We start from the raw sequence: 20,591 nt of genomic DNA on the forward strand, positions 1-20,591 counted from the left end.
CTGGGTATGGTTTCAATAATTTCTGAAATAATTGGTCTACTTACTGAAACATATTTTGAAAATGTGTGTTAATACTATATATTAATTTAGATATAATGTATTTATATTTAAGATGAAGCTCATGGTTAATGTAAACATACTATATATTATAGAAAACAGGATAACCACAAAGTCAGACATATTGTCAGCGCGGTGCTTAATGCCAATAATATATTTTCATCTAGGCTATGCTATTGAGGAAAATGAAGAGAAATTGTCCAAATGTCATGTTGTCTTTTTTGGGGGGTTTGTGAGTATGTGTACAGACAACTCTGTCTGTCTCATGTGGAAGGATTTGTTTTTTTCTCCACATAGTCATGTATCAATTGTGGTTATTGAGTGTAATCAATGGGCAATTCACAATCATCGCCTTATTGATTAGCTGATAAATGGCGGTTGAATTAATCATCCGAAAGGATCCTGTTGTCGATGGCGCTGCCTTTCTTAACCTGACCACTCAACCAGCACATCAGCCGCATAGACTGAAGCCTCACCAGCACAGACTTTAATAATTGACAAAAGAGAAGTGATAAATTGATCAAAAATGACCACAATGAAGCAGGCCTCTTGTGAGGCCACACATGTCCATTATGTGAGTGTGTCTGCGGGTTTGTGGTTGGAATACATCAAGGGCTTGGGGTCAAAGTTCAGTTTCATTCCAGACTGATGACCCTGCAGACAGACTGACCTTTGGAGGTCTAACAGCTGGGGGAGAAGGTGCCGTATTCTGGACCGGCCAGGGAGAGGAGAGAGCATAGGGAGAGGGGGAGAAGATGAAATTAGAGGAGGTGATATTTAGGACAGAAGGAAGGAAAGTAAGAGCAAGGGGGAGTCTAAAAAGAAAATCGCCAGGGAGAGGGACAAAGAGGTGGTAACCACTCTGGACCTTGAATATATCCTTGTGGTTTTTGTTGATCTATTCTGCTGTGGTCTTCCCTGGTTTTGGTGCTTGGCTCTGGTTTAAAGCAATGAATTAACACCTGACCACAGCTTCTGACCCTACCCCCTTCCTCCAGCTACCCCCTCCAGATTAGCAAATATGTGCTATCTAGCCTGGACACACACACACACACACAGACACACACACACACACACACACACACACACACACACACACACACCTCAACGCCAAATCACAATCACACATGTACACACATAGCTACTTAATGTATAGAGAGTAAAAAAGAACAATTCAGCGCGTATGTCCACACAACCTTTGCACATCCCATCGTCTGTCCACCATCTGATTCCCCCGAGTAAAGCCTCAGTGTGTCACTGCTTGTCACCGTAACGGTCAGTCTGTAATGACTACCTCCCCCCACCCAATGACCTGGGAGTCAGACCCCCTCCCTCTCCTCCACACATTGCACCTCATCCATTTTACCTCCAGAACGGAACCCAGCATCGGCCCCACTGCCACAGCTTTGAAGCCCGTGCATGCTCACACCCTGGCACCCTGCCACACCCATGACCTATAGCTTTTCTATACGCCAGTTTACACCTGAATCCTGTAGATTTCTCACATCTTAAAATGAAAACATACATACTGTTTTCATGCACAGTTAAATAATGTTTTCTCTTTTAAGTTGTGATTAAAGGTGTGATTAAAAGTGTCAGAGGAGACCTGGAGTCTGGATAGTATTTAGAATTTCACAAGAAAAAAAAAGAAAAAAATCAATGTAACCTCAACTATCTTGTGAAACTACTGTTTTTAGTTGCATATCTAGAAGCAGCGCTGCAGATTTAACAATGTTTAATTCTGCAAAAATGAAAACAAAATTAGCAGCATTAACCATCTATACTGTTGCACAGTAGACAGTTGCACCACTTTTATGTGACAAACTAATGTATCACATGCATAAACATCACTGATCTGAAATTCAGTTCTAATATAGTTTACATGAAGTTGTGTAACATAATCCGTACCACAGTTTTATTTATTTCTAACTGCTAGAGTGCTCCAACACCGAAAACGCATTTGTCAACTTATCAACTGCAAATGTGGAAAGTTTTCTTTCATTATTGTGAAACGATTTTTTTTTAAATAATTGAATAATATACTATGTAATAAACAAAACAAATGTAATAAACATTTTACTAAATATGAATCATAACTAAGCTAAAAATGTAACCAAAAAGAGTTATTTTCTGGTAAAATTATTCAGAGGCATTATTACTGCATTATTTTATTAAGGCATTTATTTCATTTACTTTCATAACTAGAACCCATTTTCTATTGATCAACTAATGAATTAATCAACTACGTGTTTCAGGGCTGTTGTAATGGTAAAGGTTATAAGAGTGATTATTGTGGTTATTCATCACATGAGCCCTTTTTTACCAATACTATCAGATGCCGGAGCATTCTTTACATTACAGGGACGGATGCCAGTACCCACATATTTTCTCTCATGCCCAGCAGGCATTAAACTCCTAATTCTTGACAATGTTAGTGCTGTGCGTTACCCATTGAGCATCGCAGGACCACATCCCCTTTCCTCACATCCCCTACTCTCACATCCCATCTCCCACAGCCTCCCTAAGGCTATTGTGCCGGATTGATGGCCGCTCCGGCCGATAGGTGAGGGGGGTCTCGGCAGGGCTGGTCAGCAGAATTTGTAGTGCCCGCCCTCTGCCTGTGAGTGTCAGCAGAGAGCAGCCAGTGTGTCTGGCTCGATTAGGTTTCCTTCCTATCTTCCCACTGTGTCAGACAGAGGAGGAAGGCAACAGAGAGGGGGAGAGCAGCGGGAAGTTGTCCAGAGGAGAGGGAGGACAACAGAGGCAGGAAAAATACATCTTTTTATCCCTGCTCTCTCCATCAAAAGCCCTGTGCAGTTTCTCTTTCTGTGTCTCTCGCTCTCCTGTTCTCTCCTCCTCTATCCTGCCCACCTCTCACTTTGTCCCACTCTCACCCAAACCCCTAATCCCTCTCCTTTTACCCCACACTCGTTCCTTAATCCTAAATCTCTTCTTCCCTCTCTCTACCAGCCCTTTTTTCAATTGTTCTCCCTGTACCTCTCTGTTGCCCACCTCCTCCCCCTTTTTTCCTTTCGGGCATCGCACTGAAAATGCAAAACCGCATAAACCCTTTTAAAACACTTAGATGATGGCACACCTTATTTTCCCGTCTTCATTTCTTGGGGTTTTTTTTTTTGTTTTTTTTCCCCCCTGTTGTTTTCTTTTTTATCATCCACCCCTTTCCCCTTTTTTTCCCTAAATCTCGGGGAGCTTTATTTTTTTTATGTTTACTTGCCGGGGGGGCCCCCCATCTAAAAATTTAAAAGTGACTTTTAAATATTTCCCATTTTTTCCCTGGAGCAAAAATTACTGTGCAATTTGTCCCCATGGCAGGGTTTTTTTTCTCCCCACCTTTTTAAAACCGCGGCCATTTTGTTGGATGTGATCAATTTTCTGTGATTTGGCTTTGGTGATTTCCAACCTGTCATTCTCTCTGTTGTGGGGAGGGGTTTACATGTTGGCCCCTTTATAGCTTGCGGTTTTTTGCCTTAACTGAGGGGGCCCTTTTCCCAAAATTTTTTTTGTGAATATTGGGGTTTTAAACTGCAGATTTTTTCCCTTACAATTATATACAAAATGTCAGTTTTTTTCCCCCTTTCAAGCTATGAATGAAAAGGGGAAAAAAGCCAAAAGGGTGCTAAACACAGTGAAAAAATAAATTTTGGTTTTCCCCGGGTTTTACTTTTTTGGGGTTTTGAAGGGTGCGGTAATTTCAACCCCCAAATTTTAAACCCCAAAAATGTTTCCCCAAATTGGGGGTTTGTGCCCCCCAGCCCCTCATATTATTCAATAAAAAAGAACCTCGTCATTCCCAAAAAAATAATAGGGGTTTTTAACTGTCCCGCTCCCCTCCCGGGAAAAACTTCTTTTGGCGACAATGAAAAGGCTCAAAACATCAATAGGGTGAGCCCGTATTTAAAAAGAAAAAAGCCATTCCAAATCTGTTCGCATTCCCTCCCTATCCCCCTATTTGTATTTGGGCAATATGGGGCCAAGCGGAAATAAGGTTGCGTTCTCTCAGAAAGGGGAGCATCCTTCTGTTTAGTGGAATAGAAAAGTTATACGGAACCAATGCATCCAGACTTGCCTTGGGCGCCCCACATCCCCCTTTACACTTTCTCCTCTCCTCTGCTTCTTCCTCTAATGCTCTCTCTCCTCTCCTCTCTCTCTCCTCTTTTTCTCCTTTTCTCTCTCCTCTCAATAGTTTCCACGTCCTCCCCTCACAAAACCCCAACATTTTTGGAGCGAGGGGTGATTGGGCCTAAATTAGATCCTGTTTTCCACCTGATTGCCTGCCCCAAGCTGGGAAACCAGGAAAAAGTCTTCGAGGAGAGAAAAGAAAACCAAAACAAAAATCTTTTGTAGTCATCCCTCCCTTCCATTCTCTTGTGCTTTAACGTTGAAAAAGTTGCTGAAAGGATTTAAAAAGAGATAGGAAAAGACAGAAGTTATCCTTGCTTTTTCCCCGCTGTCCACTACTTGTTTTGGTTAAACTAATTCAAAAACCATGTTTCTTTTTAAAAAGCTTGATGTCTAAGCAATTTAAAGGGGGTTTTTTAGCGCGCCTGTGGCTGATCAATGCTGTTCCTCTCGTCTCGTAGAAAAATCACATTTAAAAACAAATTTTAACCTGGGGGAAAGGAAAAAATTTTTTCATTGTCTATGGGGAAAAGGTTGGGTTTTTTTTAGAGTGGGGTTTTTAGGTGTGGTTTTGGGGCTGTTTAAAGTCTGACTGCATGCAGAAGAAGGGAGTCTCGCACGGGAGACAGTGATTTCACGATGTAAGCCTTCTTTGGCCTCCTGTCTTTTTCCCCCCTCACTCATCCTATTTTCAGCCTTTCATTTTTTACACAAGGGGAAAATGAAGACGAACAAAACCAACATATGAAAACTAAAATATGACAGAGAGGGGAGGGGAGGGGGGAGGAACAGAGGAAGGAGAGGCAATCTCAGAAAACAAGAGGGCTTTCAAAAGTAAGGGATGAAAGCTAGTCAGGCTGTTATTTTTGAAAAATGATCCTTGTGTAGTGCTCCTCTTAAGAGCCAGGTACATATTATTTTATCTTCCTGAGGAGACTCAGCGAGGTGTTTGGCACCAAAAAAACCCCGACAATGGTTTACTTTTAAGTTGCGCAATTTATTGTCCATAATGTGATTTTGACAGGCATATGTTAAATCACTTATCAGCTAAATGTACCTTAAATCAGATGTTTGGATTATATTAAAAAGTAACTCATAAAATTGTGAAATTTCAGCATGCATCAGCTGTTCATTACCACAATATTTTGACAACCAGTTATTGAAAAATCTCTTGTATATGTCAAATGCACTGTATCTACCAGTTCGACAACGTGCCTCTGTGTTACAAGCAAACACGCGTTCTGCCTCTCAAACATGTACTTCCTCTTTCCTTAACGGAGGCTGCTGGCTGGCTGGCTGTCCAGTTTCTGAAACCTGAATTAGAGTGAAGCTGACGTCCGCACAGAGTAATTTTGAGTCCCCCTTTGACCCTTAAAGCCAGGGATCCCACAGAAAAGATGAGGCTCGTGATTTGATGTGATGTCTGGGAGGAGAGGAGAGAGAGACTGGCTCTTGGCTGCTACTGAATCAGAGAACATCGTCGGTGTTGATGGTCAGTCCAGTAGTTAAACACCTTAACTATCCTACTATCAGAAAGCATCGCTGCTCGAAGTTTTGCCCTCTCAATCACACCGCTGTGTAACAGGTCATATTGTTTTGGGAATATTTCTAATTTTACATGAGAGAAAAGATTTATAATGAATGTGGGTGCTATTTAAACGCAACTTCAAAAAGCCTTTCAGTGTGTTTGTGCGTCCAGATTTGAAGAAATTTCACTCGTTACTGCTACTGCAGATGTATGTATGGGAATGTGTGTGTGTGTGTGTGTGTGTGTGTGTGTGTGTGTGTGTGTTGTGTGTGTGTGTGTGTGTGTGTGTGTGTATGTGTGTGTGTGTGTGTGTGTGTGTATAACACATGTCTTCTGTATCAATAGGTTAATAGCTGAGATGTCAGTTTCAGTGACTGGCTGATTAGTTGTGTGTTCACTAATCCACAGTGGGGTGGGGAACTATTGGCTTTCCCATTGATTTTAGCGTGGTGAGCAGGCAGAAGATAGAGAGAGGGTAGATCTATTGATTGACCCCAAATTAGCCCCCCCACCACCCGCCAACCCATTCTGCCGTTCCCGCACTCATCCACAGCCTCCTCATTGGGTGCCCGGCCTGACAAACATTTGTTATGATTGAACGCTTCAACAGGGAGAGAATGTCTTCTTTTTGATGTCGTTGATTTGGAAGTGTTCAACAGTGGGTTGTTTGTGATTTGGCTGTCAGTTGATTGGCTGTCTGGTGAGGATGAGTGCTACACTGTACTGTCTCTGACCATAGGGAGCAGCTGGTTTGGATGCCTTTGATGAACCAAATAGCGCCATTTCCAGAGGGAGGGTATTGCTTTTGTGTGTCTGATCACAAACCGTAAACTTATTTGTAACTCTCAGATCTGTTACATGTTTCTTTTTGCAACAAAGGCGAGAATATTTGTGTAAAAAGAGTGGATTAGGAATCTGTCTGTGTCCTTCCACCCACATCCTTCAACTTTTCCTTTTCTCCTCTGTTGTCCTTCATGACTGTCACCCCACTGCATCATATTCTTCCTTTTACTGTTCTTTATCTCCATTCCAGTCCCTCGCTCCATGCCTTTCTCAGCCCCTCCCTCCAATCCTGCTTTCCTTGGGTCTAAGCTTTGAGCTTTTTCTCCTGAGCCTTTCCTTCCCGTATATCACTCCATCTCATCCCTCTCTGTCTGCCTCTGATATTCCTCTTTAGGCCTCCGTCACTCTCTCCCCTCGCTCCCCTGTGTCTGTGTAAGCAAGAGAGAGGAGGTTGTTAAACATTTTTCTACCCTCTTAATTGTTTTGACTGGGCCGATTGGCATCCCGATTAGGCCCATTGATTTCCTGGCGCTAAGTGCATTGATTTTTAAATTTCTTATTGATCCCCACTCTAAATCTCCTGCACACTCACTCACACAGTCTCACCGTTCGCAGGGGCAGAGATGGAGAAAAGGATTGAGAGGAGAGGAAACTGGAAAAGGAAAGAGATTGGTAATAGGTAAATACACTGAACGGTGACAGTGTAGTGAATTAAAAGAGTGATAGGAGGAGATGAAGAGCAGGAAGTCAAGAGGGGAAACAGAGTTATGAACTGTAATGGATGGTCAACAGAATTTTATTTAAATCACTACACCTACATTTACAATATATTGTCATAATTTAAGCCTTTTATCTTTAACAAATCTGCCTGTATCCCAGCCAAAAAACTGTAAAATGTAAATAGAATCCGTATCTTTGTAATAACAACTGACAGTGAGTTGCCAGCCTGGTAGCCGCACCGACGGAACATGTTCATCTGTGAAGAATAGTCACTTTATGGGTGAACAGAGGTTTATGAGGGATATACAGATATTGGAAATGTCAGTGATGGAATGGAGTGTTTTGTCTTTGCCTTGCTATTTCACATGGTCTGCAGAGCCTACTGGAGACGTGTGTGTGTGTTATTTCTGGCTTATGACTGTGTTAGGCTTTAGAGGCCCACCGGACTCTGAATCTTACATGCCCACTGGTGTTTCTCTGAAGGTAGTGGACCTAATTGGCTGTATCCGTCCGTGTGTGTCCGTGTGTGTCCGTGTGTGTCCGTGTCCGTATCCGTGTGTGTGTGTGTGTGTGTGTCTCTAAACTGTGTCTCCTTTTGTGTGTGTGCACAAGACATATGTTTTTACATCTGTTTGTATATTTGTGTGTGTGCGTCTGTGTGTGCATTTGACCTTTTCTTGACATAAGTGTTGAGGCTCAAATTCAGATACTCAGTTGATAGCATTTTTGTTTTGTAGCCTCTGTACTTGACCAAATTGTGCTAACCTTTTCTAAAGTCATTTGCTGCTTTTCTTTCTCAACGTGTAGTTGAGTGCCTTGCACAACACACAATATATGGACCATATATAGCATTACTGTGTTGCAATTACAATTTACTCTGGGTAGATCCACTTAAGATAAGTGCTTTCAAATGGCAAGCAAGGAGAAGCAAATATTGTCAGCGACATGAAGAGAAAAAACTTCAATAGCACTGCCATCGTCAGGAATAATGTATTGCTGCGCTGCAGTGACATTAAATGTAGGATGTTTTAAAGAATGCTCTTTAATGGCTACATTATTATGGAGATGTTGAAGCTGGCAATGACAGTGATGATAACACTGACAGAAGAGATTGTTTTGCTTAAGCTTTAAATGTTTACATTTTCTGTCGGCAGTTTGCATTTGCAGAAAATTTAAAATAACATGTTATTTTATCACAGAGTGTGTGTTGGCTAGACAATATGAGATGAAGTGTTTAAAATGCATACGCTGGGCCGAGCTGCTGTTTGCTTTGTAGTGATGGGGCCTGTGTTTGCTCTGGTGATAGGGATGGCCTTACAGCCCACGCTCTCTCACACATGCACACGCACACACACACACACACACACACACACACACGCACACAAACATAAACATGTTGCTTTGAAAACGCATAGATAAATGAAGAAAACATGTCTTTACTCATGTAAGATTGCACATGTATGAACACACATATGTGCAGGCTCACGCAGACAATAAGACTCCAACTGCCAGATGGTCACTGTTATTAACCGCTTTTTTAGATGAGAAGTGAGAACCTGCAGGCTCAGCACACACACACACATATACACACACATATACACACACACACTCTCTCTCTCTCTCACACACTCACACACACACACACACACACACACACACACACCCACACACACACACACACACTCACATGTGGACATATTTCTCTCAGCACATGCACATATACACATATGATCATAGACAGACACACAACAGCACAACGGCGATGTAATCGCATCCATTCGTTGTCCTTGGGCTCACAGACACCTCTCACACACTCACACAGCCAGACACACAAGCTTCATCCAATACACACTCAAAACATAACCTTGACCTGTCGTACTCCCAGCATGCTGTCTCATACATACTTCATCTGTTCACTTGGGGATGTCACACACACTGAGATACACTTTTGAGTATATAGTGATAACATGAATGTTAACAAACACAAATCCATATCAATGTTCATGTTAAGAGTTTTATCAACAATTGTAAGATTAAATAAACAAAAAAGATAAAGCCTCCAGCTTTGAAATACATCTTAGAAAATTAAAGGTTGTCTTGAATTATATAAATCAAGGATAGGATGATTTGAGCTTTTGAGCAGACTGGACTATTAATTTTAAAGGTATTTATAGGGCTGCAACAAACATTTATTTTAACTATTGATAATGATGCGGTTGGATCTGTAAATTTTTAGAATAAGGTGAAAAGGGAAATAGATAATCTATGGTTAAGTCTTCAAACATCTTGTTTTGTTAGACCAACAGGGCAAAACTCAAAGATATTCAGTTTACAACGATGTAAAACAGAGAAATGGAGGAAATATTAACATGAGAAGAATTTGGAACCAGGAAATTTGGGTCTTATTAAACAAAAAGTATTCTAAACTATAATGACATTATTGACGATCAATTTTCTGTCAGTTGACAAATTAATCATTGTGGCTCAAATAATGAATTTCTTTCTCACAAAATGGAACCATGGCTCCTCGTATTCATCAAAACGTGTCTATGGAATTAGAGCAGATACAGGCCTACTCAGTGATGAATTTCACTGTCAAAGACAAATTCGAAATAAATTTCTTGCCATGGACTTCCAGCGTGTGTCACACACTGATAATTTCCACAATATCCTTTGCAACCCCCGGGGGCAGATTTTTTTCCCTGTTATTTCTCTCTCCAGCTTCTCCTGTTTGTTTCTATTCCTGTAAAATGCTGGTTGCCTTGCTGAAATACTGCAGTGCTTTATCTGCCCTCTTTTTCCTCCCTTTAGCCCCCCTCCTATTCTTTTTTTCTCCCTTCTCCCTCCTCGTTTAGTTGGTGTTGTTGTTGTTGAAGGTGTGTGTGTGTGTGTGTGTGTGTGTGTGTGTATATATGTGTGTGTGTGGATGGGGGGGGGAGGCGATGGTAGCAGAGGCAGCCGGGACCCAATGACGTGGGTGCGACATGTAACCGTGGCGCAGGAGAGGAAATCAATACATGAAAGGATGAGGAGCACTGGGGTGGATTACCGTCTGGGGCCTTGGCTACTGGAGGGATGGAGGGGGTGTAGATGAGGCCTGGGGGGGTGGGAGGAGGGGTGTGGAGGGCGAGAGGCCAGATTGTCCAGTCCCCTCTCTACTGCATCCCCTCCCCTGACCAAGCACTGTTTGAGTCTTGACCCCTCCCATCAACCCTCCCTTGGCTTCTAAACACTGCTCAGCGCCGGCAGGCCGGTGCTGCCATAGGTGAACCTTTGGCTTCACACACACACACACACACACACATACACACACATATACGCACACGCACACACACACACACACACACACACACATACGCACACACACACACACACACACACACACACACACACATTCAGGTGCAGTGCACTCAACTATAATGTTGAGTGAATACTGTTCGGCCACTGTGTGCTTACACTGCTGATAACCCTACACTATCTGTATGGGGAATAATCGCCTGATATTACCAGTGTAAATTAAAGAGCCCCAGAGAGATTGTGTGTGTGCGTGTGTGTGTGTGTGTGTGTGTGCGTGCATTTATGTGTCTGTGCTGTGTGTTTGCCGGGATGTTAGTCTTCAGCAGGGTGCGCCACAAACCCAGATAATAAATATCTATAATAAATATCATTATTATTGGGCCAATCTCCCCCAATAACAGAGCCTCGTGAAAGATGGCACGAGGGACTGAGCTGGATATTGGCAATATATCAGCATTGATTATTGAGAGTGCTGACAGAGAGAGGGAGGCAAAGTTAATAAAAACTAATAAAAAAAGACAAGGAATACAGAAAGAACAAGGGCTTTAGCTGGATCAGCTGCTTGTATGGTAAAGGAAAGAAAAAGAAGGGAAGGTGGTGGGATACAGGAAGTGAAAGGAAGGAGACGGTCTACAGTCATGGTTTGTGTGTGCGTCTGTCTCAACATGTGTATATGTGTATGTCAGTGTGTATCTGATTTTTTATCACTCCTGGTGTGCATGTGAGAATTTTTGATTGTAAATTGGCATTGACATTTATACACACACACACACCACACACACACACACACACACACACACACACACACACACACCACACACACACACACACACACACACACACACACACACACAGCTCACTTTTTGCATATGTCTTCTTGGACTGATTGGGTATTGGTTAGATCTGAACTTTGTGGTTGGGATCCAAAGCCTGCACAACCTTGCCATTGGCACTAAGCAAGATGCACAAACACACTTGCACCCACTCTCTTTCTCTCTCTCTCTCTCTCTCTCTCTCTCTCTCTTTCATACACACACACACACACACACACACACGCACGCATGCACGCCCACACTCACACACTGGCAAAGACTCCAACAAACAAACCTCATAAAAGCCCATGCATCATATCCATATTATCTTGACAAATCTATACATCATGTCAGAGCATGGCTTTATGTGAATATTGCATTTTGCTGTGTTATTGGTGTGTGTTTGTGCAGGGAGGATATGAGAAGAGTGTGTTGGTGCTTTGCGCTCCTGGGTTGAGATGGGACGGGTCGACAGTGAAAGAGCGTTGTCCATTCTAATAGCGCCTTGTTAGGCCGCTGACAGAGCCAGTAACGCAACTGTTGGCTGCTATTGATTCCAGACCGACGCTGTTATTGATGAGTGAGAATTTAATTCAACCAGCTCGTTTGTCAACATGACATCACCATTTAACTACGACCATGACATGGATGGAACACCCGCGGATGAGCTGGGTCACGCACACACATAAAAACACACACCAACATAGAAAGGTGCACAAGAAACAGCTGCACACACACAATTTTCCCATGCAGTCTGTATAGATACACGCCATTTCATGGAGGCAAAAGATTAATTTCTCAGTAAGAACTTGCTTCTGCTTCTCATGCATCAATACAATAAAAAAAAGGGTTATATAATATTCAAACACTGTGTTTTCAACCATTCAACTCAATCATTCAAAATGAATAACAGGCAATTACCAAGAGTGCAATAAACTATATGACTAATGCCTGGTCCATGTTATGACTAATGTATAGCCTAAGGATACTCCTGGCTCTTTCTGATTGGATAAATATTTCATGCCACATGCTGACCTACAGCACATGACATGGAAAACATGTTCTGGTGAGGAATTGAATAAATTGCTTCCAATGAATACATTTGTTTGTAACTAGTGAAGGAGAGAATAAACACCTAACCAAACCACCATCTGCAAACAAAGTACTTCAACAGTCGTCACTTTTATTTTATTTTATTAAAGCATGACATTAATACTGTACCTGTTCTTGGGAAATGTAGTGCAATTACATCTGATAAAACACTCCTGAATAATAATTGTTAGCATAAAATAAATGCAAATATAAATAAATAAGTTGTTAGTAATTGTTGCTATTTGCCAACTATACAAAGAAAAGAAAAGAAAGGTTGCCGCACTTTATTAAATTTTTTATTTAGCAGATTTCATACATTAATGATCAGGTGCAGAAGATAAAATTTGAAATTTTGACATAACATATTTTTTGTATATGCTTTTAAGTAAAAGCACTAAATTGCAAAAGCAAACCATAGACTGTAGGAAGTGCCAAACACAGTACAATGCTTTAAATTCAAAAAAGTAAAAACTGTATTCATTTTTGTAATTGATTGTAATGGATTCTTTGTATTATATTTCTATGTTGGTAAAAAAAGTATATATTGTACACCCAATATACAATAATCAACCTTGATCACTGGACTTTACTGTTAGTATTTAGTATCCAATATTACATCCATTACAGTATTTCTCTATCTGAGAAAATAGAGGTAAAGAAAGAGAAAGAGACAATTTTGGAGAAGGGTTTTTTCAATACAGCAGGGGGAAGATACAGCCTAGAAAACAATGGGACCAGCTATATATCTCTGTATGGATTGGGAGGCTTGATAGGGAGGGAGGTGGGCAATCAGGACCGTGTGGGCCCCCGATGAGAGCGGTCCAGCAGGGGTTATTGGCTGGAGCGGCCCCCCAGGGAAGCTCTCTCTCTCTCTCTCTCTCTCTCTCTCTCTCTCTCTCTCTCTCTCTCTCTCTCTCTCTCTCTCTCTCTCTCTCTCCTCTCTCTCTCTCCACACACTCACACACACTCTCTTTCTCTCTCTCTATCTCTCTGTCGTTGGGCCCATGGGTCTCTCCGGGTCCCTGGGGAGTAAAACTGTAAAGACCGAATCGCTGCAGGGGCCCTATAGGCACCAAGCATGAAACAACCCAAGGGGGGCACTCTGCTGAATTTAGGTGGTTGGTCGTAGACACAGACCGACAGATGGACAGAATCTAAGACAAAAAAATAGATAGATGTCATCTCCAGGTATCACAGCCTTTGTATTCTGTGTGTTTGAATGTGTGTATTTTACTTGTCTACTTTTATGAGAGAAAGAAAAAGACAGTCAGAGAAGGAAGAGAGTTTGTTTCTCCCTTCAAAGTTTTTAGGTCTTACATCTACTGTAGGATAATGACATCCCAGCATCCTCTGCCGGTTTGTGATTTCATCTGAAATTCATGTGCAGGTGCTTTGATTGTGGTGTCTTTTTACACGTGTGAATACTTAGTTGACAGTTTTCTGTTATGTTGTCTTTGCGGTCATGTCAGATGGAAGAAAAAGAAGAGTTTGGTCAGAAGAGTGTGTGAAGGACGAAGTGGTGGACTCTGTAGGTGTAAGCATCCCTCCTCCTCCTCACCTCCCCATCCTCCTCTACCCCTCCAACACCATCTTATTTTCCCCTCTTTCAATCTCACACACCCTCCCTCCATCCCTCTCTTCCACAGACGCGCACAACCACACTACATTCTACAAGAAATAATTGCTTTTGTCTGGAAGGAGTGTAGGGAGGAGGGAAAGGGGGCGCGCATGGCTCCCTCTGTGGAAAGAAGGGGGTCTTTGAAGGACAACTAGTCACTTCTCCCTTTCCTCCTTCTTTCTCCTCTCTCCTCTTCTTATCTCACCTCCTTTCCCCCTCATTTTCTCTCATTTGCTTCACCTTACCCCTTACTATCAGTTTTCCTCCTCTCCTTCCTCTCCATGTCTCATTCCTTCATCTCTCTTACTTCTCTCTCCTCTTCCTCCCTTCTCTGTCCTGCTCTTGCTTGCTTCCCCTCCCTCATTGGACCTGCGGATGTCATCTGTCATACGTGAAGCGAAGGGAGAAGGACAATAAAACCTGGTTGTCTACTACAAAGGATGACACATTTTTCATAATTAAGAATATGCCAGTTTAAGGTGCAGCACACTTTTCTTGACAATGTGGCTGTCTGTTGATGACAAGTCTGATGCTGATGGCAAAACCATATGTGCAATTTCCATGTAAACAGGCCTAATCACTCGCAGCATGAAGTGAGCAAGTATAAACAGTCCGGCCGGATAGGGCTTTCAGGCCCTACAGGAGCAACGGCTCGCTCATTCCTATTGATTTGCCCGTATTGACTGTGATGTTTAAGGTATAGATTTTTCTATTTAAAAATCTATATCGACAATAATCTGGTGTGTAAGCACCCGGCGTTGACTGATGCTGGCCTGTAATTGACAGCGTGTAACATGTCGGTGCCGGGGAGGAGAGGGCAGGAGCAAGGCGAGGCATGCTGGGAGGCCTGTTGTGTGTGTGTGTGTGTGTGTGTGTGTGTGTGTGTGTGTGTGTGTGTGTGTGTGTGTGTGTGTGTGGTGTGGTTGTGTGTGTGTGTGTGTGTGTGTGTGTGTGTGTGTGTGTGTGTGTCCGGGATGGAGGGAACAAGATCTGGGAGCACGAGGGAGGAGAAAGAGGTGTGATCACCTCAATCATGGAGGAGCTCATCCCTGGCACCTTGGCTCTCTTATGTATCTTATTTACTTGAGTGTTTTTTGTAGTTTGTTCATTTATAGTATGTATACACAGGTTTAAAAAAAAAAAAAAAAACACGTAAAAATCTACTTTCCGCCAGCAACCAGCTTCACATTTCTCATGCTTGGAACAGCAGTGGTCGCTCTTGTCTTTCTATATCCGAATAACACTCTTGTCCGCTCAGGAGGGCTTATTAAAAGCAGCAGTGATGAGATAACTTAATTGTGTGCATGCTGGGTATTATGGTAGGTATTAGCGTTAAGCACTTATAGGTATCCATGGATTTTCTTATCGGGGTTTCATCCCTTCCCAAAAAGGACGGTTGTAATGCACTGATCACCATTGGCATCATTATAGCCGGTATTATTAAGAGGGGGGAAAAAATCCAGAAATCAATACAGGATACCTTTTGCAGCGGTAGTGAAAACGAGGGAGATGTGGGTGGGTGGGTGGGAGGAGGGAGTGAGGGGCTGGAGGGAGGGAGGTGCGGGGGTGGGGTGGTGATGTGTGAGTAGTAGCGGGTCCTCTCTCGCCTCAATGTTGCGGCCATCCTAGTGGCAGATCGCTACAATCCTGGAGGGAGCCGGGTCGAATGAGCTATTGGGGTTCCCGATAATAACGGGGACAAACAGACAGGCAAAAAAGACACACAGACGGATGGACGGAGATAGGCAAGTGTTCCGAAAAAAACGCGAGACCATAACCGGATTCCATACGTTTTCTTATTTCCGTTGTTTTGCTTTTTTAGTATTTTAAATTATTAATTTATTCGCTGTATTTATTTATCTATCGATTGATTGCGTTTTAATTACTGCCTTGTGACAGAGAGCGAGGGAGGAGGGGCGTTAGAGCCAAGCGCGCGTTGTGTTTGTGTGCGTGTGAGAGTCCGTGCAGCTTCCCCCCCCCCCCCCCCACACTTGTTTATTTTTTGTTGATGATAGCCTTTATTGAGGCTGTTTTAAATGTGCTCGCGACGCGATCCGCTGCTTTGCGCGAGCGGATGAATGTCTTATGTAGCCTCCATGCAAAGGAGAGAGAAGAAGGAGCGCGTGCAGCTAGAGACCAAATACAATAGATTAAACCAAATACTACAGAAATCCAAATAAGACTTTCTAACTCTGCTGGCCTTTTTACACTTTCTTGCCTCTTTCTATGTATCATAGTTTATTGTGCTGTTTTAAATTGCAAAACGAATACCAAAGCTCAGCCCGGCTGTTGATGCTACAGGAGTAGGCTAGCGACTGTTCTCATGCCTTTTCACACCTATAGGAAACATTACTGGTGAGGAGTGAGAGGATCAAATAAGCTCTATGTTTACTCAAGGAGAACGCTTTAGCAGTGCAAATGTAACAGAGAGACGCAGGTGCATCAACGACAGGCCGGTGTCACACAGGCTTTTAATATAACGCCACTACAATAGGCCTGTAATTGTAACACAACTTTTCCGGTAGCCTGTAGAAGTGAGGTCTGATCTCCTCTCTATCCGTCTGTGTGTTAGTCTGGACTGTATGTAAGCTAACTGCTGCACTCAAGGGACCATCCTACCTATATGTTCTATGCACATTTACACCAAAACTAATGCTGGCCACCAGTCGACAACCACAAATGTAAATTAAAGGGCGCCGCTTGCCTACATGTGTACACACCTTACGGTGAATGTTGTGAGCTCTCCATACCAAATATTTTCCCAAAGCTGTCTACCAGAAAAACGGACGAAGACACAGAAGCTCCAGAAGAGGACAGAGCTTATCAGGTCTACAGCAATTCTGTCAGATTATTTGCATCAAAACAAGAAGCCGGAGGAAGATCATGTTTGTTCCCTTGCCGGTGCCGTTCGTGTTTCAGAGAACTGCCCCTGACCTCAACGCCTGGCGTCTCAAGTCCCCTCTGGCTCTTCGCTCCAACTCCGGTAAGAATTTTTTTTCTCCTTCCTGCTACACATCCTCCATGTCGGTCAAACTCAGCCATGCAGACCCGCCCCGCCTTGCTCGGTGCCGATGCACTTGCAGCGGGGAGAGTTGTCGGCGCACACACCCACTAACACGCACACACACACACACACTCCTCCGGCTCGTCTTGAAGGTTTGAAAGGAGTCCTTTACACTTGCGGGGCGATCGTTCAAATCACAGAAGCTTTCCCGAGCGATCTGAAATGTCCAGACTGATTGAAAATTAATTGCGTAAATTGTCCGTTTTTGCTGTCCAATCTGTGGAACGATGCACCACTGTTCCACCCGTGTATTGTTTAATTTCCAAGCCGACTATGTCCCTTTCTCCGAGTATATTTCCCTCCTGTCTCTGTCCCCATCCTTCCCCTCTCCTCCACTGCCTGCGCCTGAGCCTCAGCCTCCGTCTCTCCCCAACTAGACTCTCGGCAGGCAGGGAATATTCATGCCAACTTATCGATCCTGCAGAGATCGATTCCTGGGCCGGTGGAAGCAGGGAGAGGAGGAGATAGAAGAAGAGAGTAGGTACACGGAGGAGTGCGAACGTACTGGATGAGACAGGAAACCCCGTTATTCTCACGTTTTATTTCATACTATTTTGACATTGTTTTATTTAAGTATACATAATATGTTCGTGACTCGGCTTTGAGCTTGACGAACATCTGTGATTCGCCCGGGGACTGTTGTGGCTCTTACTTGCATGCTGGTTGGGACTCGCATCTTTGTAAACACCACTGGAAATAGACTTCCAGTACATCTCTCTGTCCCATCACTGCTTGGCTGCTGCACGGTTGAAAGCGGAGGAGCAGAGGGAGTGTGGAGTCAGGGAGGGGGAGGGTGCCGGCTGGGGCGCCGTCTGTGTTTCATCTGCGCTGAAGCGGAATAAAAGGACGCATGGTGGGAGCAGCCAGGCTGGCTTCAGTGTGTCATGACTGTCGTTGTGAAAGAGCTCCAGCATAGTCCTCAATTTCTCAGACATGCAACAGCTTCTCAATCATTTCCCCCACTACATCTTTGGAGAGGGAACGGTGCGCTGGGTCCATAATGTTTTCTATCCTGTGTGTGCCCACTCAAAGATGGCAAAATTGTAGGGAATTGAGAGTAGTAATTCAATATGAGGTCAATGGGCTTTTATTTCTGACGTATCTCAGTATTGAAGTTATTCACTAATGTATATACATACAGTAACTTGCGTATCAGTTCGCAATGGTGCGTAAATGTGGCAGGTGTGCACCTTATTCGATGGATGGGCTCTTAAAGGGCCAGCCCCCCCCCCCCCCCCCCCCAGTGATACAGCTCTCCACTCATTTCCAGATCAGTTCAAGCCCATTGGATTTCAGAGATGCTAGGCTTCACCCTTACTCCACACAATCAGTCAGCAGTGCACAACATGTGACAATGAAGGGATAGGTGATAGAGGGGGGAGGGATGAGAGGGACCTGTTACCTATATATTTAGAGATATACACACAGACAAGAGGGGTGAGGGGTTGGTTGGAAAGAGGATGAGGGGAAGGAGCAAGGAACAGGGAGGAGGAGTTTTGCGCTCTGCACGTTGAAAAATGGCAAATGTCAGAATGAGATTAAAAATAAAAAAGTGGAAAGAGAGAGCGGGAGAGAGGGAGAAGTGGGTGAAAGTAAGAGCAGATGACATAGTGAAAAACGAGGAGGGAGAGAAAAACCCAGTTTGAGCTTGAGAGGTGAGCGTAAAACACAGGCGAGCCATTATGATGCAGTGTCCCGGGCCGGGCCAGCATCTGACTAAGCAGGCAAACTGATGGGATGTGTACACAGGCTGCTGGATTCCTTAGATGGTGGGATAACAATGATTCACAATGCTATGTTGATTTTATTCCATTCTGATAACACAGTACAAGGTGCTGTCCTTTTCAAACTCAGAGGGTTTGTTGCTGAAGGAGTGCAGGGTCAGTACATCTCAGGACTGAAACAGGACTGTGCTGTTGTATCTTCAAGAATTGTGCATTGGCAAACCACGAGAGACGGCATCACACAGAAATACCAAGATAGAGTCGACACACCACAGAAGTGTCTTCAGTAACTTGTTGTCTATTACGGTCATTGTGCCCTTGAGCTCTAATCTGTGCTTCCCCAACCTGCGCTGGTAGCTCACAGAACATTTTAATACCCGCACAGACATGTTTTTAGGGGACTTTAAGGTCTTTTGATTCAAGCTCTCAGTTAACTTGTTTCTTTGACTGGTGGCAGCGCCTTGACTCCACTGAGTTGGAGCTTTGTCAGAGGTCAGAGGTCACAGCAGAAGAGTTTGATTTAGCCCCACCTGACCCTTCTCTGCCCTCTGTGTTTTTATTCTCTTTCATGTTACAACAGGCCTAGAGCACTCATGCACAACCCCTGTGGGGGCTCACACACACACACACACACACACACACACACACACACACACACACACACACACACTTTTGTACAAACAAGATAGCCATGCACACTTACATGCTGGCACAAACTGTATCAGACGCACACACAGACACACACATACACACACACACACATACACACACACATCTTCATGAAACAGAAGAACCATAATATAGCATAAAACAAGGATGTTAGTTTTCCACCTGGATAGCGAGCTGCTGTAACTGATCCAGGTTTTCTTCTATTTTTAATGGCAGTGTGTCTGTGAAGGTACAGGTCAGGGCCGCTGCTATGTGAACTATGCGTGTGTATGTGTAGTAAAGTGGTTTGTGAAGCCATCAGCATTAACTGGTGTATGAAAGTTTAATGGGACATAGAGGTGAAACCGCAGGTTTTCCACACAGTGCAGGGCATGATATGAAATGTTATGATGGGACATGATGGAGACTGGAGCTTTTTTTTTTCTCTCTCTCTCATTCACATACGCTTACACAAACACCTAAATTCAGTTTATCTCAGCTATGCACCTTCTGTCACACACCATTAACCCCTATCTGCTACCATATACTGTCTACCTCTCTCACACAGACCCCTTACATTTTAGACTCACTTCATTCCTGTTTTTGAATTTCAGACAGGGGTACACACAGTTAGTGATATTTGTATTCCTCATTACCTTTTCGGATTATGTAGGGACAATCTGATGTTTTTATTACGTACAGTATATTCCTAAAAAATGATTTGTCTTAATGCATCACATCTACAGCTCTGTGTCTGTGCTTTCTGGCTACTTTCAAGACATTCCTACATGTTTTTGGGGCACGGGAACATGTCTTTGATGGCGGACATTTGCTCTGTCTGTCTGAGAAAGAGGGAATGTGTGTGCGTGTGTGTGTGTGTGTGTGTGTGTGTGTGTGTGTGTGTGTGTGTGTGTGTGTGTGTGTCCACAAGCATGAGCAAACGTGCAAACTAGTGTGTGTAGGTATAGATCGATTTGTGGAGGGGAGCGAGCAAGTCGCAGTGTTAACATGATTGCAAATGACAAAATGTCAACCTGGGTTTGTTAGCAACATAATGGGGAATCAATAGACACAAGAAAGATGTCAATACTACATGCTTTATTGCATT

At 43.4% G+C, this 20,591-nt stretch overlaps 1 protein-coding gene across 6 annotated transcripts in view; it reads left to right on the top strand.

Annotated features, from left to right (window-relative positions):
* Positions 1-15,630: 15,630 nt before the first annotated feature.
* Positions 15,631-20,591, top strand: part of pou2f2b (POU class 2 homeobox 2b) — a 40,638-nt gene continuing 35,677 nt past the window's right edge. For 2 of the 6 annotated variants that reach the window (XM_032518649.1, XM_032518653.1), the window contains exon 1: positions 15,632-17,030. In XM_032518649.1, the coding sequence (XP_032374540.1) occupies positions 16,931-17,030 (100 nt within the window). In that variant the 5' untranslated portion in view covers positions 15,632-16,930. Of the gene's footprint in view, positions 17,031-20,591 lie in introns of all 6 variants that reach the window. The other 4 variants (XM_032518654.1, XM_032518657.1, XM_032518651.1 and 1 more) reach the window with 3 other exon arrangements.

This window comes from Etheostoma spectabile, chromosome 6 (assembly GCF_008692095.1).
Source record: "Etheostoma spectabile isolate EspeVRDwgs_2016 chromosome 6, UIUC_Espe_1.0, whole genome shotgun sequence".
Lineage (NCBI taxonomy): Eukaryota > Metazoa > Chordata > Actinopteri > Perciformes > Percidae > Etheostoma > Etheostoma spectabile.